A 17773-nucleotide genomic window follows, 5' to 3' on the forward strand; every position below is an offset into this window, starting at 1 on the left:
AGTAATTTAAAGAAATTATAATCACATAACTAATTTTTCTAGAAGCATGAATATCATCAGACCAGTAAATTTTTTAAATGGCGAAATGGTGTTTGGGACGTGCAAATTCTACACCACGTGCAAACACTTTCTAAACTTTCTATATATATATATTTTCATAGGCTGCATTTAACTTGATGTGATGGGGTTTCATCAAAGAAGGTGTGCTTTGACCGCGATAAGAAAAATGTTAATATGTTTTTTTTCCGTAAATTCAATATTGTTAGATAGTAACAGTGATATGACAGTTTAATATTTGGTCCGTGAAGGCTGCTGGACTCTGTTAACGGTCAACATGTCCTAACTATAAAAAGAGTTCGTATTTACGCAAAATCGATTACCATGTGATTATGAGTGTAATCAGCAAGGATATGATGACTGTAAACAACTTTATTTAGTTTATACTGTTCAGAATAAATTAGTTTATGTATTTTGGAAAAAAATGTAGTAGTCATATCATTAGCATATAATAGTCGTATAAATATAAATGTCCAGACAAACCATCAAAGGTAAGCATTTCTAGAACTAGAGAACCATATATAATTAGTGAAATCAACGACCACTACTAAAATGACATATATCATGGCGTCAGAAAAAATAAAAAGCTAGGTCGTCATGTATATTTCATGTAGGACCATATAATAAAAAATAATATTAAAATTGACCCACTTCAGTGCCCCACAAAGATATATCATATGCTCTGTATATATACACACACAAGCAGGCATATCAAATTACAAACATCTGGGAGAGCTCTAAAACTGCATTCTAAAAGATCATTCATCATCATCGTCATCAACACTAAAACTCTCAGATTTTTTTTTTCCTTTAAACTTAGTTTAATAATGTCTGGAAGAGGGAAAGTGAAACAGGAGCCAATGAAAGTTGTGTTCATTAACACACAGTACGTTGAGACGGATGCACGTAGCTTCAAGAATGTTGTTCAAGAACTCACCGGTAAGGATGCTATCGTGGCCGCCGGTCCTTACGAGTCTCCCTCCGCTTACGCTTACGATGGAGGTAATAAAAATGGCCATGATACTAGACGGCTTTATGGTGGCGGTGGAAGAGGAGGCGTGGAGACGACGACGGAGTTTGATAGATTTTTCAAGGAGATGCCTGCCATGGAAGAGTTCTATAAGCTATGGTCAGAAAATTGAGTCATTAAATTGCATTTATGTTATTGGTTGAACATTTTCATGTTTTTTGTTGACATCGATTTAATATTTTTCTCCTTAAAAAAAATCAAATCTCGCTTTCATTTGCTTAGATAATGTTGTGATTAGTGGATTAATCATCTCCTTAAGTGGATCGTCATTCTGAGATTAGGTCAAATTACGAAGATTATATTTTGACAACTCAATAATATAAATTGCATTATAGTACGGCCCATTTCTTGAACGTTCTCAAGACCTACTTATGTTTTTTGATGGCCCATAAAGTCCAAAGAGTGTGTTACTGTTGATGTTCTATAATGAAATTTCTTAAGTTTTTGGATTTGAAAATTTTATACAAAGTACTTATATTAATGTATACTTCCATATATGTTTAGAAAGCACGGTACCATAATATTCTCTGGACAAAACTTCTACAGCTTTTTTTTTTTAAATATGTTAGTTCACAACAACCAAATCAGGATTATGTGAACTAATCTTTTTTGTGTTTATATATGAAAAGAGGTTTGTGTAAGTGCGTAAATGGCTGAAGGCACATAGCAACAAAACCCATTGTTGACCCTCTCTAACCAACCATAGCTCATTTTGTGTTGGTTGAACCAAAATTATTTTCCATCAACCAAACACATACATACGATTTTTTCCCGTCTCACATATATTTTTACTTAGCTAGCTTTCTGGCATTTATGTTCACCTTTTCTTGTTGTAATCAGTGGGGGCTGATTCAACGATTATTAGAAATTTTATACGTCAACATAAAATATCATATGTATAACAAAAATCTAGGTAGCTATTAGAATCCCGTAAGAAGTATTGTCGTCAAGAAACTTATAATTCAATAAAACGTAACACTAACGCCGACTAATCTAATTTTTAAACAATACCCCAAAGATACTTTGTGTTTTCTTCAACTTTTATGATAGTAAAGAAACTACGAATATTTAGATTAATTATGTAATACGACAAACAAAGCATACAATTAAAGAAATGGATAACGATAATCAAAAAGACATAACCCAAACTCGGTACTTAAGACAAAACCGCCTCCACAAGATTTCGTATATTCTAATCTTTTTCCGGTCAACAAACCAAAAACTGAATGACACGACATCGTTTTAAGCGTGTCAAAGAGAAAGAAGCAGAGAGTGATTCTTTGCATCACCTCTTACTCCATCGTAACCTGTGACCCTTTTGCTTCTCTCCGCCACCACCACCACCTCATCATCATCATCATCTTCTTCTTCTTCTCTCTCTCTCTCTCTCTCGAGATTTTCCGTCAAAATATTTTTTTTTAAAAAGAAAATAAAAGCAAAGAAAAAAAAAATACAATTTTCAGATACAGAACTTCATCTAATCCTCTGTTTTTATATAATACGAAACAAACACTGCATCTCTCTCTCTCTCTCTCCAGAGTAAAGTTCTGATCGTGTCTCCTATCGTTTACCTCAAAACCCATCTCGATCTCGTTTCTTGTTCTCTTCTGAACTTCTCAGGTTTTTCCCTCTTCGATTTTATCTTTTAAGTTTGCTAATTCCTTTAAAATTAATGTAAAGTTTAGGGTTTTAGCCCAACTATGTGCTGAAACTGTATTCACCTTTGTAACCTTCCTTTACCTTTAGAGTTTAGACTAGTGATAGTGACTGTAATTTGTAGAGAAGGAATTGTTTTTTTTTTTGTTAGCTGTTAATGTGAAGAAAGATTAGAACTTTGTGAGATGGGTAATAAGCTAGTGGGAAGGAGGAGACAAGCGGTGGAAGAAAAGTATACAAAGCCACAAGGTTTGTATCTGAACAAAGATGTCGACATTAAAAAGCTTAGGAAACTGATTCTTGAGTCTAAGCTTGCTCCTTGCTACCCTGGAGACGATGAAGGCTGTCATGAACTCGAAGAATGCCCCATTTGCTTTCTGGTTTGTGTTTTTTTTTTTCCAAGAATGCATAGCAATCTCATTCATTGTAGATCTAACTCTGATGTTTCTTCTTGTGTGTGTGTTTCTAGTACTATCCTAGCCTCAATAGGTCAAGATGTTGCATGAAAAGCATTTGTACAGGTGAAGTATATCTATCTCATCAGCTTTTGCTTATTAGCTTCTTGTTTCCACCGTTTTGATTTGTTTTATAATTTGTTTGCAGAGTGTTTTTTGCAAATGAAGAATCCTAATTCAGCTCGGCCTACTCAGTATCCTTAAATCTCAATCATAAACCAACGAGGAGCTGGTCTAGTGGCTAAAACTCTTAGATTATCTAGTAGGTATCTAAGGAGTCATAGGTTCATGTCCCTCCAGCACCTCCTAGTTATTGAAAAATAATTCATGAGCCTTTAGGGACTTGTTTTTTTATTAGTACTTTGATGTCCTCCTTAACATTATGAGGTGCCCCTTTTGTAAAACACCCAACTATGCTGTTGAGTACCGTGGAGTAAAGAGCAAGGAGGAGAAGGGCATTGAGCAAGTTGTAAGATTTGGAAATGATCTTTTACTGTTACCTTTTCTCAGTCAAGGTTGATGTAATGACTTTGTTTATATGTAATGTTCCTTTTTTATAAAGGAGGAGCAACTGGTTATAGAAGCCAAGATAAGGATGAGGCAGAAAGAAATGCAGGATGATGAAGAGAAAATGCAGAAACGTTTGGAATCATGTTCCTCTAGCACAAGCGCAGTGACTGGTGAAATTGAATATGGCTCAGCTTCAGGTCAGTCTTTTTTTCTTACTTCAGTGTCAAATCTTGGTATCACAAAGGTGGTAGTCTTCATTTTTGTTTGCCTTGGGTTTGCAGCTATGTCTTATAATTCTCCTATGGAAGATGCGGAAACTGCTTCATCTCAGAACACGTCAGTTAGACAGAGAGGAAACAGGTCTGTCTTTCTACTTGGCTGCTCTTTATTTTGTCTTTCTCAAGTTCTGCAATGAAGTAATGTATTAGTGGTAAAGCATGATGTGTAATGAGATCATCCAGTGTTTTGGGGGAGCTAAGTACGTAGACTTGGTTTTGTTTTGTTTTGGGGAACACTGTATCATTTAGGACTCAAGTGCACCACTGTGCTTTCTATTATAAGTGGATGTTGTGAGGTTAAAGTATGCTTCCATGTTTCCAACAACAATTGAATCTCATCAATGTGCATTGATGTAACTTTAATTTGAGGTGATTCAGTATTGGACTTTATATATGTAATTTTTTTTCTGAAAACTCTTCAGGGATGATGTTGACCTTGAAGAATTAATGGTTATGGAAGCAATATGGCTCTCCATTCAGGTAATAATTATTTGTTTATTTAATTATTTTTATACCTCTTATGAAATGAAAAAAAATATCAATTCTCCATGGCTTTTTTCACTTTGTTTCAAACAGGAAACAGAGATGGAGAGAAGTTCAGGTAATGGAGAGATTGCACCTTGTAGTCAGTATGTATCAGAAGAAGAACCAGCAATGCCGTCTTCTTGTGCAATCTCTGCACTTGCTGAACGCCAGCAAATGGTTGGTGAATCCTCCAATCACAATCACAATCACAACGTCAACGTTTCTTCATACGCTATGCTTCCTGGCAACTGCGACAGTTACTACGACGTAGAACAAGAAGTAGACGACATTGACCACCACCATAATCATTACCATAACAACACTGAGATGGGAGAAACAGGGAGCAGCAGCTATGTAAGCTCGTACATGAACGGAGAGGGCTTCCACAACTTTCCTCCTCCTCCTCCTATGGTCATTGTTCCAGAGAGTTTTGAAGAGCAGATGATGATGGCTATGGCTGTGTCTTTGGCAGAGGTTCATGCCACGACCACAAGTGCACCAACTGAAGTTAGTTGGCAATAAAATAGTGTAGTAATGGAAACTCATGGTAGTCACTTCATTCATATAATGTCTGTTTTTATAGGATGAAAGAAAAAGAAAAAAAAAACAGAATATCCTGTTTTAATAGAAAACTAGATTTTGACCCGCGCAGGCGCGCGGGTGTATATTTTGAAAAATATGTTGATATTTGTTTTTCATGTAATTATTAGGATTTGGAAAAATGAATCCGAGGAACATAACCGATACCGATCCAAAGATATAGTACCAAACCCAAACATAAATTGATTAAATATTCTAATTATTCAAAATTTTGTTATTTAGAGAACCGAATCTGATCCGAACCGAAGTATTTGGGTATCCGAATTTATCTAAAAATAGATTTATATACTTATATATATTAATTATTTTTAGATTTAACGTATATAAACATCAAAAATGATACTTTTAAATTGGTTTAAATACTTGAAAATATATGGGTATTTCTGGGTCTTCAATCTGTTGGAGCTGAAATCTTTGGCCCCAAAAACCCAAAATACAAACCGATCAGAACTAAACCCGTATGGGTATCCAAAAGCCCATCCCTAGTCATTATTATATATCGTATTTTATCATCATATAGTTAATCGTATTTTATATGTACCATCATATAAGTAATCATATAATTAAGTATTTTATACATACCATCATATAAATAATTACATATATTATATTTTTAAAACTTAATATGAAATATGAAAACCATAATTTGAGTTGGTATTTTAAATTGGGCTTTGTATTATATTTTTCTTATATATATTGACAATATTTTTTTATAATGGTTATTGAAAAATAGTTTAGTAAAAATCCATTTTTGAATATATGTATATTTTTGAATCAATTTTTGATATAAATCAAATTTGAATTATTATTTTGATTTGAAATATGTATATAAAGTTTAAATTTTGTTTTATGGTTAGTTTAGAAAAAAAAATTTTAGGGAATTAGATTGACTCATTTTGGTATATTTTAAAAGTGGCCTAGATAACTTTCAATTTTTTAAAAAAACATAAGCCCATTACTTTTTTTCTTAATACTACTATCCTTGTTTTCAAACAAAAATATTTTTTTTTAAAAGACTGCAATCCATGTTTCCAAACACTCCAAATTTTTAAAAGTCCTATTCAAGTCTCCAAACACTCCAATTTTGTACTTGAGTTTTAATAAGATAGATTGTTGGGTTGTGTTCAAAAGCTTCTTATGTTATTAAATCTCTGTGGTTCTTTCTTTTGTTAGTGAAGGATATCACATGTGTTTTGTCTCTTTGATATTAAAAGAAATGAGAAGAGAGGCTTTCAAGGATGTCCAATATCCCTTCATTTTCCAAATTATTTTACGAATACGCTTTTTCCAGAGAATGTCGAAGAAACCAGGCCGAAGGGTTTAGTAACTAACCAGTTTCTTAATATTCAACTCATGTTTGTGTTAGGTTCTTTGATTCTTAGAGCATGAGCATTGGTGAACCCCCTTTGGGGTTCACAAATTTTTTTTAATATTTTTTAGTGGGTCCATGAATAGTTATGAACCTGTATTTATTGTTTTCTGCATTGGTGAACCTCAAGAAAGAGTTCATAGGAATAAAATAATAATAATTATTTTATTTTTTAAAAATTTCAAAATATTCAGAATACATTATTAAAATATTAAAATATATTATAAATATTTTAAAAATTTTTATTCAATACATTAAGAGTAGATTACATAAATCAAGAAATTCAATAACATACAAAGCTTATTCATTTTCATCACCGAACTTTTGCTATATATTTTCCATTAAATCAGCTTTCAAACGAGCATGCTTCTCTGGATCTCGAACTTCTATGCGCATGCCTAACATATCACCGACATGAATACTTTCTCTCCTTGTCACCCTCGAACTTCTGCTTGATTCTCCTGACTCGAACTCAGAAGTATCAATTTGAGCGTATCCGTGTCGTTCGTTTTCTACTATCATATTGTGCAATATGACACAAGTTCTCATAATCTTTCCTATCTTCTCCTTGTCCCATTGTAAAGCTGGGTTTTTAACAATTGCAAACCTCGATTGCAATACTCCAAAAGCCCGTTCGACATCTTTTCTGGCGGATTCTTGCTTTTCTGCAAATTTCTCGGCTTTAGGACCTTGAGGAAGTGGGATGGATTGGATAAATGTTGACCAGTTTGGATAAATTCCGTCAGTAAGATAGTAGGCCATACGATAAGTGTGGTTGTTGACCTTGAACTTAACTTTAGGTGCTCGACCATGTAAGATGTCATCAAAAACAGGTGACCGATCAAGAACATTGATATCGTTGAGGGTACCTGGTAAGCCGAAAAATGCGTGCCATATCCAAAGATCTTGTGATGCCACGGCTTCTAAGACAATTGTCGGCTTTCCTGAACCACATGTGAACTGACCTTTCCAAGCCGTTGGGCAGTTTTTCCACTCCCAATGCATGCAGTCGATGCTGCCTATCATCCCCGGAAACCCCCGTACCTCTCCAACATCGAGTAAGCGTTGAAGATCCTCGGCTGTAGGTTTTCGTAGATACTCATTTCCAAACAATTGTATTATTGCATCAGTGAAATTTGCCAAACACAAACGTGATGTACTGTCACCAAGTCGGAGATATTCGTCATATGTATCTTCCGATTGACCATATGCCAGCATACGTATAGCTGCCGTACACTTTTGAAGTGCAGATAGCCCGTTCCTTCCGTGAGCATTTCGTCTTTGCTGAAAGTATGGAACTTCATTACTTATACGTTCGACAATGCGAAGGAACAATGGCTTGTTCATTCGAAAACGCCTCCTAAACATTTCGGTGGGTATGTAGGATTTTCCTTGAAATAATCGTTCCGTAGTTAATTGCGTTCTTGTTTCCGATCTCTGTCGATATAAGCTCGTCTTTTCGGCTTGTGGCCTTGAACCTCAACTATTGAGTCGATGTAATTATCAACTACTTGGTCGACCATTTCTTCTATAGCTTCATCAACTTCATCACTTGATGAGGAAGACATTGTTGATGTTTTCTTCCTAACATGACAAAAGGGGATTTGTATTTTCATAATCCATATTTTTTTAAGAATCCATTTTTTTACTTCATCCATATTTTATTTTAACTATAATTCTTTCTAATTTTCATAAACCATATTTTCTTACCAATTGTTTTTACTTCATCCATGTTTTATTTTAACTATAATTCTTTCTAATTTTCATAAACCATATTTTCTTACCAATCTTTTTTTTTACTTCATCCATATTTTATTTTAACTATAATTCTTTCTAATTTTCATAAACCATATTTTCTTACCAATCTTTTTTTTTACTTCATCCATATTTTATTTTAACTATAATTCTTTTTAATTTTCATAAACCATATTTTCTTACCAATCTTTTTTTTACTTCATCCATATTTTATTTTAACTATAATTCTTTCTAATTTTCATAAACCTTATTTTTTAAAGAATCCTTTTTTTTACTTCATCCATATTTTATTTTAACTATAATTCTTTCTACTTTTCATAAATCATATTTTCTTACCAATCTTTTTTTTTACTTCATCCATATTTTATTTTAACTATAATTCTTTCTAATTTTCATTATCCATTTTTCCTTAACAATAATTTTTTTTTACTTCTTACCTTGATGACTTTTTCTTGTATGTTGTTTGTTGTTGAAGGTAGTTGCTCTTGTTTGTTGTTGAAGGTAGTTGCTCTTGTATGTTGTTTGTTGGTCACGGACTTCACTCGATCAAGAACATCCTAGTTGAATTTAGTTGTAGTTTGTTGTATGTTGTTGAATGTTCGTTTTGTAGTGAGAAAAAAAAAAACAAGACAAACAAGAGCAAGAGAAACAAGAACAACACAGAGAAGAGAAACAAAAGCAAGAGAAGAAATGGAAGATAACTTTGATTAAAAAGCAGAGAGTAGAGACTTCATTTATATAGAGAGACATAGAGTTACAACATAGTACATCCGTGATCTGGTTTAGTACATCCGTGAATCAAGTTCAGAGTTACAACAAAAGCATAATACATAGAGAGACATAGTACATGAGTGACCTGCAGTGTAGAAAGAAACAAAACCTACACTTTCCCGTGAGTAAACCGCAAACAAACAAAGGTAACGACCACTAAGATTGACCTGCAACAACCTAAACTTCCAACCCGTGACCTGCAACACTGTCACCTCCAACCCGTGACCTGCAAAAGAAAAGATAACATAATCAGTAAAGCAAAGCAAGGAAATACACATCAACTACTCAAGCAAAGCAAGGAAATACACACAATAGACATCAAAGCATTTCAGAGATGACTTTATTCTTGAGAGCCACTTCATTATCAGAAAGTGTGTCTATGTTTTTGGCTAGCAAACGATCAAGGATCTTTTGTCTGGAAATGGTGTTTTTCTCAGCTAGGATGCTATGTATATGATCATAAGCTGCTTCATTTGGCTTCTTGCGTTTAGCAGCTTTGCTAGCCTTAACACCAGGAGGCCTAACCTCTTCCTCCTTAGGCACCGCCTCCGCACCAGCTTCCTTCCTTTTCTCCTTCGGCTGAGAGTGTGACCTCCACTTCTGATCAAACCGAAGTTCCCTCCAGCAATGTTCAAGCGTGAACTTGAGATTGTAGTCATTGAAATAGATGTCATGCGCAGTCTTCATGACATCATTTTCACTTTGCCCACTCGCTTGCTCCTTCAGAGCGGTTTCATGGGAACCCACAAACCTGCAGACCTCTGCATTCACCCTTCCCCACCTCTGCTTACATTGACCCCACTCTCGAGGAAGGGAGCCAATGAGCTGAGGACTAGAATTGAAATACGCCTCAATTCTCTTCCAAAAAGCCCCTAACTTCTGTTCATTACTAACTATCGGATCTTTGCTGGTGTTTAACCAAGCACTGATCAGTACAAGGTCTTCTTTGGTTGACCACTTTCTCCTTTCTGCTGGTTTAATTAACCCAGGTGAGTTAACAGCAGCCTCAGCAGAGTCAACGTCTATTGGACTACTGCTCTGCGAAGCTAATAGGTTAACAAACCCGAGAGCGTGAAGGGAAAAATGGTCCATGTTTGAGGGTTTCGTGTTTTTGTTTTGGTTTGAGGGTTTCGTGTTTTTGTTTTGGTTTGGTGTTAAGATGTTTCTGTAAATTTTAAGGATGGAGTTACTATGTTTTTAAACAAGTTTTTACGTGTGAAAAAAGATAAAATTTAACTAACTATACCAACCAAAATTCATTACAGAAGTACTACATAGTAATGAGCAGTCAATAGACATCAAATCAGGCGAAAAAACAGCAAGTTTTACGTTTCAAAAGAGAGAAAATTAAACTATCTCTACCAACCTAAGTACAATTCAACATTAATCACAGCAACCAACCAACCAACAATTAATGTGTGGATTTTATAATATCTACTTGTACTTCTAGTTCTCGTACTAGTTTAGTTTATGTCTAGTTCTAGTTCTACAAATCGTTATACTTTTGTTCTACTTCTAGTCCTACGTCTGCTTCAATCCAGAGATAACAATGACCATAGATATAGTTTAGCTGACTCTAACCTTTCATTGTCAATCGAAGCAGACCTTCTCGAGGGAATGGACCTGCACAGTGAGGTCATAGACAGCCTCATTGAGTGAATTAACCTGTTCCTGGACATGGCAAAAGTATATGACATTTGTGTTAACTGTAATACAAATACAAGGAAAAAAAATTTACAGCGATGAAAGAGCTAAAAATGTTTGACTAACCTCAAGTCTCTCAAACTGTTTACTAAGATTGGACACCTCCAGCATCACCTGCTCAGCCTCTTCCACCCGTTTAGTTAGCCTCTCCAGCTCCTCCTGCACACCTATCACCCAAGGCTGACGATAATGGAGCCCATCAGCCTTGGTTATAACATCAAGAATGATCAGATATACAACTTACAATATAGAACATAAAGAATGATCAAATTATGATATACAACTTAAAGTGAAGTTTAACAGAGGAGACTTTACCTCGTAGTTTCTGCAGGTGAAGAACCGCTTCCCAGGAAGAGTGTCGTAGTCCTCCTTCCCGCGCACCTCGTTAATGAGTCTCCCACCACACGGACATCTTTTAGGAATACCGTACTCAGAATCCGCCACGAAACTTAACATGTTGATGTGTTCGTGTTGCTTCTTTGAATGTCTTCTATCTTCTTCCAGATCCATCTGTCAAATAAATCAAGATTTTGTCAAATAATTACTCGTAAACCACAATCACGATCTACAACCCTAAACCCATCACTCGATTTAACCCATAAAACAAAACCCATCACTCAATTTATAAACCCATCACTCACCCATAAAACGAAACCCTAATTGGATTTCAAATCTCAGAAAAAAGAACCCTAAAACAAAAAACAATCACGATCTACAACCCTTGATCGAAACCCATATATCGATTTAGATCCCTTACTCGAAACCCCCAATTTTTTTTCAAAATCGAATAATTGCTTCCCACCCCAAAATCGACCCAATAAAGCTATAAACCTACAAGGTACTCACCTACGCTCGTGGATAGAAGAGCTCGTCGTCGATTACGTCGAGAAAATCGCCGGGAATCGTCGTCGCACGAAAAGTCGCCTCTCACGGTGAAACCCTAGTATTTTCAGAGAAAGAGGAAAATGAGAAGAAACACGATGTGGCCCGACTTTCCTCCTCGTCAACGCGGAACGCTTGACCAACCAGCGTACGCCGCGTGGCAAAATCTACCCCTTACGGGTTCATGCGCAAAGCCCGGTTCATCAAACTAATCGCATTTTTCTTTTTTTTTTTAAATTCACTGGGCCTAAGATTTCGAGCCCACGAACCTCTTATAAACCGCTAATGCGGATGGTCTTATGTTGAAATTTGGAAATGGTACTAAGTGGGCCTCTAATTGACCAAAGAAACTTCAAACTTTTGTATTTGTGATATGAGAAGTACTTTTATTTCAAAAATATTTATGTTTTAGAAAAATATTTTTAAAAGGCATACATTTTATATTTTCAATTTATGTAGTAATTGTAAATTGTGAACTTAAAAAAAATCAGTTGTGATTATTGATATTTGATTGTATAAAAGTAATGAGGAATATTTAATCACACAAACAATATTTTTTTAACTAAAATTTAAAATATGAATCATTTTTTTTAATATATGTAAAAATTTTGAAATATGAATCATTTTTTTCTGGATAAATATGTGAATTATCATTAAAAATGAAAGTGGATTTGTACAATCTACAAAGTGTTTATGCGGTTAAACCGATTGATGCCAAAAAAGATAAAAAAAAAACAAGAAAAGGCCTACTTGTTGGGATGAAAATAACCAACGCAAATATGCTAAGAAAATCTCAGCCAAGATTGCATTAATTTCCTGAACTTCCTTCGCCCCTTCCTAGCCAGAATGATATTTCGAATCAGCCTGTCTATGTCTTTAAAAATACGATGGGGAGATTATCAAGATTAGTCATCCACATATGGAAAGCGTGTCTAGGAACGTGACCACTAAACCAAACAGTCGAATCCCAATCCACTCTATCATCTTGTTCTCTAATTAACTCCCAAGTGTGACTAGTGGAAAAAGAAGTAACCTGAGAGTCTTCAACATACCACGAGTACGTGTCATTCTCCGTTGACGACGAAACAAAGCATAGGAGCACATGAAGCGTTTCTGCTGCCGAGGATCTAGCAGGCCTCATGATCCAACCGTTTGCGTTACAAGAGTCACTGACATTTGCAGACAAGGGAACTCTGAGCTGTCTTGGACCAGTACTGCCAAAGAATTTAATTAGGGGACGTATTGGGAGCCAGTAGTCATACCAGAAGCTTGCTGTCTGCCCATTACCCACTTCAGAACGAATAAAATTTTCAGCCAAAGGTCTTAGTTTTAGAATAGCTTTCCATATCCAAGAGCTTTGCTTAGACTCATCAAGAATCCAAATACTTGCACCTTTAAGTCTATGCTTTTTGGACCAAGAAGCCCAAAGAGATTCATTTTCTGTGTGGGGGAGCCAAATGAGTTTAAGTGAGAGGGTTTTATTCCAGGATAGCAAATCTCTCAGACCAAGACCACCTTCAGAGTATGGCACACAGACAGAGTTCCAGGAAACCCTAGCTACAGCTCTATTAGTTATGCTCCCATTCCACAGGAACCTTGAGCAGAGAGACAAAGGTTGAGAACCAGAAGTTAATGTTGCTGAAAATGACGGAAGAAAGCAGCTGTTTACGACCCGCGTAAGAAAGAGCACGGCTTGACCATGAACTAAAGCGCCATTTAAGTTGATCCAGCGGAGGTCTATAGTCAGAGATTCGCAGCTTTCGGTTCATTAGGGACAGACCAAGATATCGAACTGGAAGAGAGCCAAGAGAGAAGCCACTACTTGACAAGTTTTCGGCTTCTATGGGGGTCATTCCTGCAGTACACAGCTCAATTTTACTCCGGTTGGTTGTGAAACCAGACCAAGTAGAGAAGCTGTCTAGCGTAGCTGAAATATGAGACAGGGATCCATATTCGCCATCAAAAAACACAATAATATCATCTGCAAATGCCAGGTGAATTACTAGAGGATCCGAAGCTGCTGGGTGAAGGCCAACTCTCCCTCCCAGAAAGTCTTTATTCAAGAGTTGAGAGAGAATCTCCATCGCCAGTACGAAGAGATACGGTGACAGTGGATCACCCTGCCTTAGTCCTCGTGACCCTTTAAAGTATCCTCCTAATTCCCTGTTGATTGCTACTGAAAATCGTGTAGTAGTAATGCACTGAGCAATCAAGCTTACGAAGGATTCTGGGATCCTAAGAGCCCGAAGAATAAGGAGAATAAAATCCCAGTTTAGAGACTCAAATGTCTTCTTCAGATCCACTTTTAGAATTGACCTCTTAGAGATGTTCTTCCAGTTGTACCCCTGAACCAGTTCTGTGGCCATAAGAACATTCTTCACTAGAAGCCGTCCTGGAATAAATGCAGACTGAGTTTTAGAAATGACATTAGGCAGTATCTGTTTCAGTCGGTTTGCAATATATAGTTCAATATGAATCATTCTGTTTATATCGACGTTATATATAACATTCAGTATATAGTTCAATATGAATCATTTTGAAATAGAAAGAGTATTAGACACTCAGAGGAACACCAAATCAACGTATTGAAAGCAATGAGAACAGGACGCAGCTAAAGAAGAAGCTGGAGTATGCGGAAGAAGCAAAAGATAATTTAGAAGCAGAGACGGAGAGAAGCTGAAGGTACGAACCGAGTAGTGGAGGAACGCAGCAGATGTTCTATCTAGAGGGGTTGAAATGAATGGTCAGTTTTCAGAGCGGTGCGGGTCAATGGAGAAGCATTATGCAGGCTGGTTTGTAAAATCACTGAGAGTGGCTCATGCAGATGTTTGGTAACTTATGAAGAAAGAAAGGGGAGAAATGAAGTGTGATTGAACAAAAGGTAGCGTGTGACTCAAGAAAGCAGTGTGTGTGTTTTTTTTTACTTGGTGGGATGATTTCTCTAAGTTTTATAGTGATTGTAAATGAAAATTTTAGATAATGATTGTGCTGCTTCACCTTATCAAAGTATTGACTCGATTGCAAAAATATGTAGACGCGGCTGCAGTCTTTTGTTAGTTTGTGCATTCAGATATTTTCAAAAGCCTAGTAAGCTCTCAAGTTCCAATCCAAGTAACAGTGAAAGAACTATTCTAAATAAGTTATATTCTACTAACTTTGAGTCTTTGACCGAATCAATATTTCAAATAACACTTAGAAAAAATATCAACGAAGTTTTGTCATCTTATGATTATTATATCCAATTCGGTTCGATTCCATTACCATACAAAACATTTTTTTCTACAATCCACATTATAACTAACTTGAAGTTGGCATAGTGACTAAAATGCTTAAATTATCAAGTAAGAATCTAAAATGTCATATATTCAATTTCTGTTGGGAAGAGCCTCCTGTTCAAACAAAAATTAATTAAAAATAGTTAAGTTTTAACCTTGGAGATGCACGAGCATTCGGACCCCTCTAAACATTCAAAAAAAAAAAAATCGTATCCAATACAAAAAAATATCACGAGCTAGATGATATGATGTTTATATATAGAAAGAAAACTTTTAGTTAACAACGTTAAGAACAAAATACAACTTGTTGGAGATATATCTAAGTTGGTCCAATCCATGCATGTGAATTTGACAATACATTGACGAGTCACTTTCCTTTAAAAGAATGGCTCATCAATCTGTAAGCAAACAACGCATTTTGGTACCAAAATCAAATTCTCGGACCACATTCGACCTGCAATATTGAGATTTTCTGTTGTTATGTCTTTATCGATATCTTTATTACTGTTATAAAGTTGTTAGCCATAACATGTTGCACGTTTAATCAAACAATATAATATCATGTCGATATAAAGAAAAAAGTATTATCATGTATTTTTTTAGCTTTTTAGAGTTTTCTTTTTTCTTACACTACCTTAAATGATTCCATCGGTTATTATGTGAGCAAAATAAAATACGAAATATATGCTTGATGTAACCATAACTTATAAAAGCGATATTGATAGTAGAAAACAAAAACAGTCAAGCCCTTTGTCAAAAATAAAATAAAAATACAGTCGCATTTTTCACAATTATTGGATCAACATTAACTTCAAACACACATATACAGATATATTTTATATATATCATGCATGGCACACTTTTAGATTTGTATTCAACCTACAAATCACGAACAAAAACTCAAGAATCGTTTAGAGGTTTCTTTTTGAATTGTTGAAGCCTATTATCAGACAATCTAGAGTTGTCGGCAGAGTTTTTATACTCAGACCAAGTGAACTCTTCGTACAAACTCTCTTCTTCATTGTCTATGAGACAAGTCAACGGAGCAATTCTCTGAGTCAACGAAGGTCCAGCGAAGTAAATCATGGAAACCCTAGATTTCCTGCTGTTTGCTAAAACTCTATGCTTCACACTCTTGAACCTCCCATTTGTCAACACCTTCAAGATCAGCAAACAAACAAACAAAAAGATTAGATACTTAAAGCATCTCATGGTGGTTTATTGGTTTAAACTTGAAAGATTCATCTTGAAATTTTTTAGCAAAAAAAAAAATATATTCATCTTGAAATTGGGAGATTAGGGTTTGATTCATCATCAGTTATTCACTTGTCCAAGTAGTAGTCTGAGCTTTTGTTTAGGATCATTAAAAAAAAAAATATTTAACCAAGCGGTGATATCCTAGTGGTAAAAAGAGAATTTGAGAGAAGAGGTAGACTGCCAATTTTAGATTTGATTTCTGCCATAAATTAAGTTGCCATTTATTTGGCCAGACGACATAAAACCATGTTTTAGGCATCATTTAGAAAATCCAGAAATGGACTATTCATCGGTATCAATTCGTGGGAGTTTATTTGAGTTTCGGTCTAGACACCTACAGTTACCAAAAAAAAAAATGCTACTTGACGATTGAGACAGACCTGGAGAGAGTCACAGACGTTGAAGAAGAAGGAGGAAGGATCAGAAGGGACAGAGATCCAGGAGCTGTCAGTAAGACTGATTTGTAGACCAGAAGTGTTGTTAGATCTTAAGACAGAGATGATCTGAGGATCCGTGTGTTCGCCAAAACCGATCACATTCTTGCCACCATTGGTGTTTTTGTTGATAAGAGGGCATGGTGGATAGTGATTAAGTCTGAACATCGAATCAGTGTTTGAATCACACACAAGCTTGCTAAGTGTGTCCCTCTGTTTGATCCCTAACCCATCAGTAATCATCTCCAAAACATGGCATGTCATTTTCCTTACTGATGCTGTGTACTCTGACAATGCGTTTCTGCAAAAGGAAACAAACATGAGTATTAGTTTTAAACGGGTACACAATGGCGGAAAAGCTTACACGAGATGCTTTAAGTTCTCCTTCAGCTATGTTTTATGTTGATTTTTTCACCCGTTTGTCGGGTTTAGTGAAAATACAAAAGTAACAAACAAAGAAACGAGATGTAAAAGCAGAGAAAGAGACGGAACATGAACTACAAAACAGAACATGGAACAGGGGAAGAAACAGAGTATGATAATGAAAGGTGTTAACTAAAACAAGAGACATTTAAAAAAAGACAAACATGTTGATTCTAACCTGAAGATTCCTGGGAATGGAACCGAACCAAAGTCAAGATTAGCATTCATCAGCAAGTACTCAACCCAACCCACGTCACCATTCCGACCAATCTCTCTGCTCCCATATCCAAACGGATAACCTGCGAGTTGGGTTTTCTCGGACTTGGGCAATGAGAAGAACTTGACGGCCTCTTGTTCCAAAACAGAGACTAGTTCAGAGGAAACGCCATGGTTGATCACCTTGAAGAACCCAAAGTCTTCACAGGCTTTGACGATGGCCTGTTTGGATTCTGGGTCAGAGATATCTATAACCGGGATTGGAGAAAACCCAAATTTTGGTTCTGCTGCTGGTTTAGACAAGACTGCCATTGATGTATTTGTAGGTTTCGCAGAAATTTTATCTTTTTCTTGTAACACTTTTGATAGCTATGAAGGCTGAGACATGGAGCTATGTACTCGGAGGAGTGTGTATATATAGCAGAGGAGAGGATAAAAATCTTACAATGCCGTACGAAAACCATCAAACTGTTCAAAATCAAAACCCAAGCTACAAAATCTATTAGTATTTCTCTCTTTAATGTCCATTAAAATTGTGAAAAATGTCACTGGTTAGTTATTGCTAAATAGTAAAAG

At 35.8% G+C, this 17773-nt stretch overlaps 3 protein-coding genes and 1 long non-coding RNA gene across 4 annotated transcripts; 2 read left to right on the top strand and 2 right to left on the bottom strand.

Moving 5' to 3' along the window:
• Positions 1–709: 709 nt before the first annotated feature.
• LOC106422829 (VQ motif-containing protein 10-like) lies at positions 710–1424 on the top strand. Its single transcript, XM_013863630.3, has one exon. It carries the CDS (start codon positions 735–737, stop codon positions 1197–1199), a length of 465 nt encoding a protein of 154 aa, XP_013719084.2. The 5' UTR covers positions 710–734; the 3' UTR covers positions 1200–1424.
• Positions 1425–2346: 922 nt separating this feature from the next.
• On the top strand, positions 2347–6350 carry LOC106397899 (E3 ubiquitin-protein ligase DA2-like). The gene is made up of 9 exons (XM_048774296.1): positions 2347–3123; positions 3213–3264; positions 3347–3392; positions 3586–3667; positions 3761–3905; positions 3990–4068; positions 4409–4466; positions 4563–5142; positions 6221–6350. Exons 1-8 carry the CDS (start codon positions 2929–2931, stop codon positions 5031–5033), a joined length of 1128 nt encoding a protein of 375 aa, XP_048630253.1. The 5' UTR covers positions 2347–2928; the 3' UTR covers positions 5034–5142; positions 6221–6350.
• Positions 6351–8986: 2636 nt separating this feature from the next.
• Positions 8987–12332, bottom strand: LOC106422848. The gene is made up of 3 exons (XR_007335176.1): positions 10777–12332; positions 10588–10677; positions 8987–9232 (listed from the first exon to the last, which is right to left on the bottom strand). It is a non-coding gene; the product is annotated as an uncharacterized LOC106422848 (long non-coding RNA).
• Positions 12333–15539: 3207 nt separating this feature from the next.
• On the bottom strand, positions 15540–17773 carry LOC106422857 (gibberellin 2-beta-dioxygenase 1-like). The gene is made up of 3 exons (XM_013863649.3): positions 17160–17773; positions 16505–16859; positions 15540–16025 (listed from the first exon to the last, which is right to left on the bottom strand). Exons 1-3 carry the CDS (start codon positions 17507–17509, stop codon positions 15768–15770), a joined length of 963 nt encoding a protein of 320 aa, XP_013719103.1. The 5' UTR covers positions 17510–17773; the 3' UTR covers positions 15540–15767.

This window comes from Brassica napus, unplaced genomic scaffold, assembly GCF_020379485.1.
Source record: "Brassica napus cultivar Da-Ae unplaced genomic scaffold, Da-Ae ScsIHWf_3070;HRSCAF=3881, whole genome shotgun sequence".
Taxonomy (NCBI): Eukaryota; Viridiplantae; Streptophyta; class Magnoliopsida; order Brassicales; family Brassicaceae; genus Brassica; species Brassica napus.

Coding starts and splice junctions, on each gene's coding strand:
- LOC106422857 (XM_013863649.3), bottom strand. CDS start 17,509: ATGGCAGTCTTGTCTAAACCAGCAGCAGAACCAAAATTTGGGTTTTCT. Junction 16,860..17,159: donor CCATTCCCAGGAATCTTCAG/GTTAGAATCAAC, acceptor TTCCTTTTGCAG/AAACGCATTGTCAGAGTACA. Junction 16,026..16,504: donor ACGTCTGTGACTCTCTCCAG/GTCTGTCTCAAT, acceptor CTGATCTTGAAG/GTGTTGACAAATGGGAGGTT.
- LOC106422829 (XM_013863630.3), top strand. CDS start 735: ATGCTCTGTATATATACACACACAAGCAGGCATATCAAATTACAAACA.
- LOC106397899 (XM_048774296.1), top strand. CDS start 2,929: ATGGGTAATAAGCTAGTGGGAAGGAGGAGACAAGCGGTGGAAGAAAAG. Junction 3,124..3,212: donor AATGCCCCATTTGCTTTCTG/GTTTGTGTTTTT, acceptor GTGTGTTTCTAG/TACTATCCTAGCCTCAATAG. Junction 4,069..4,408: donor GTTAGACAGAGAGGAAACAG/GTCTGTCTTTCT, acceptor AAAACTCTTCAG/GGATGATGTTGACCTTGAAG.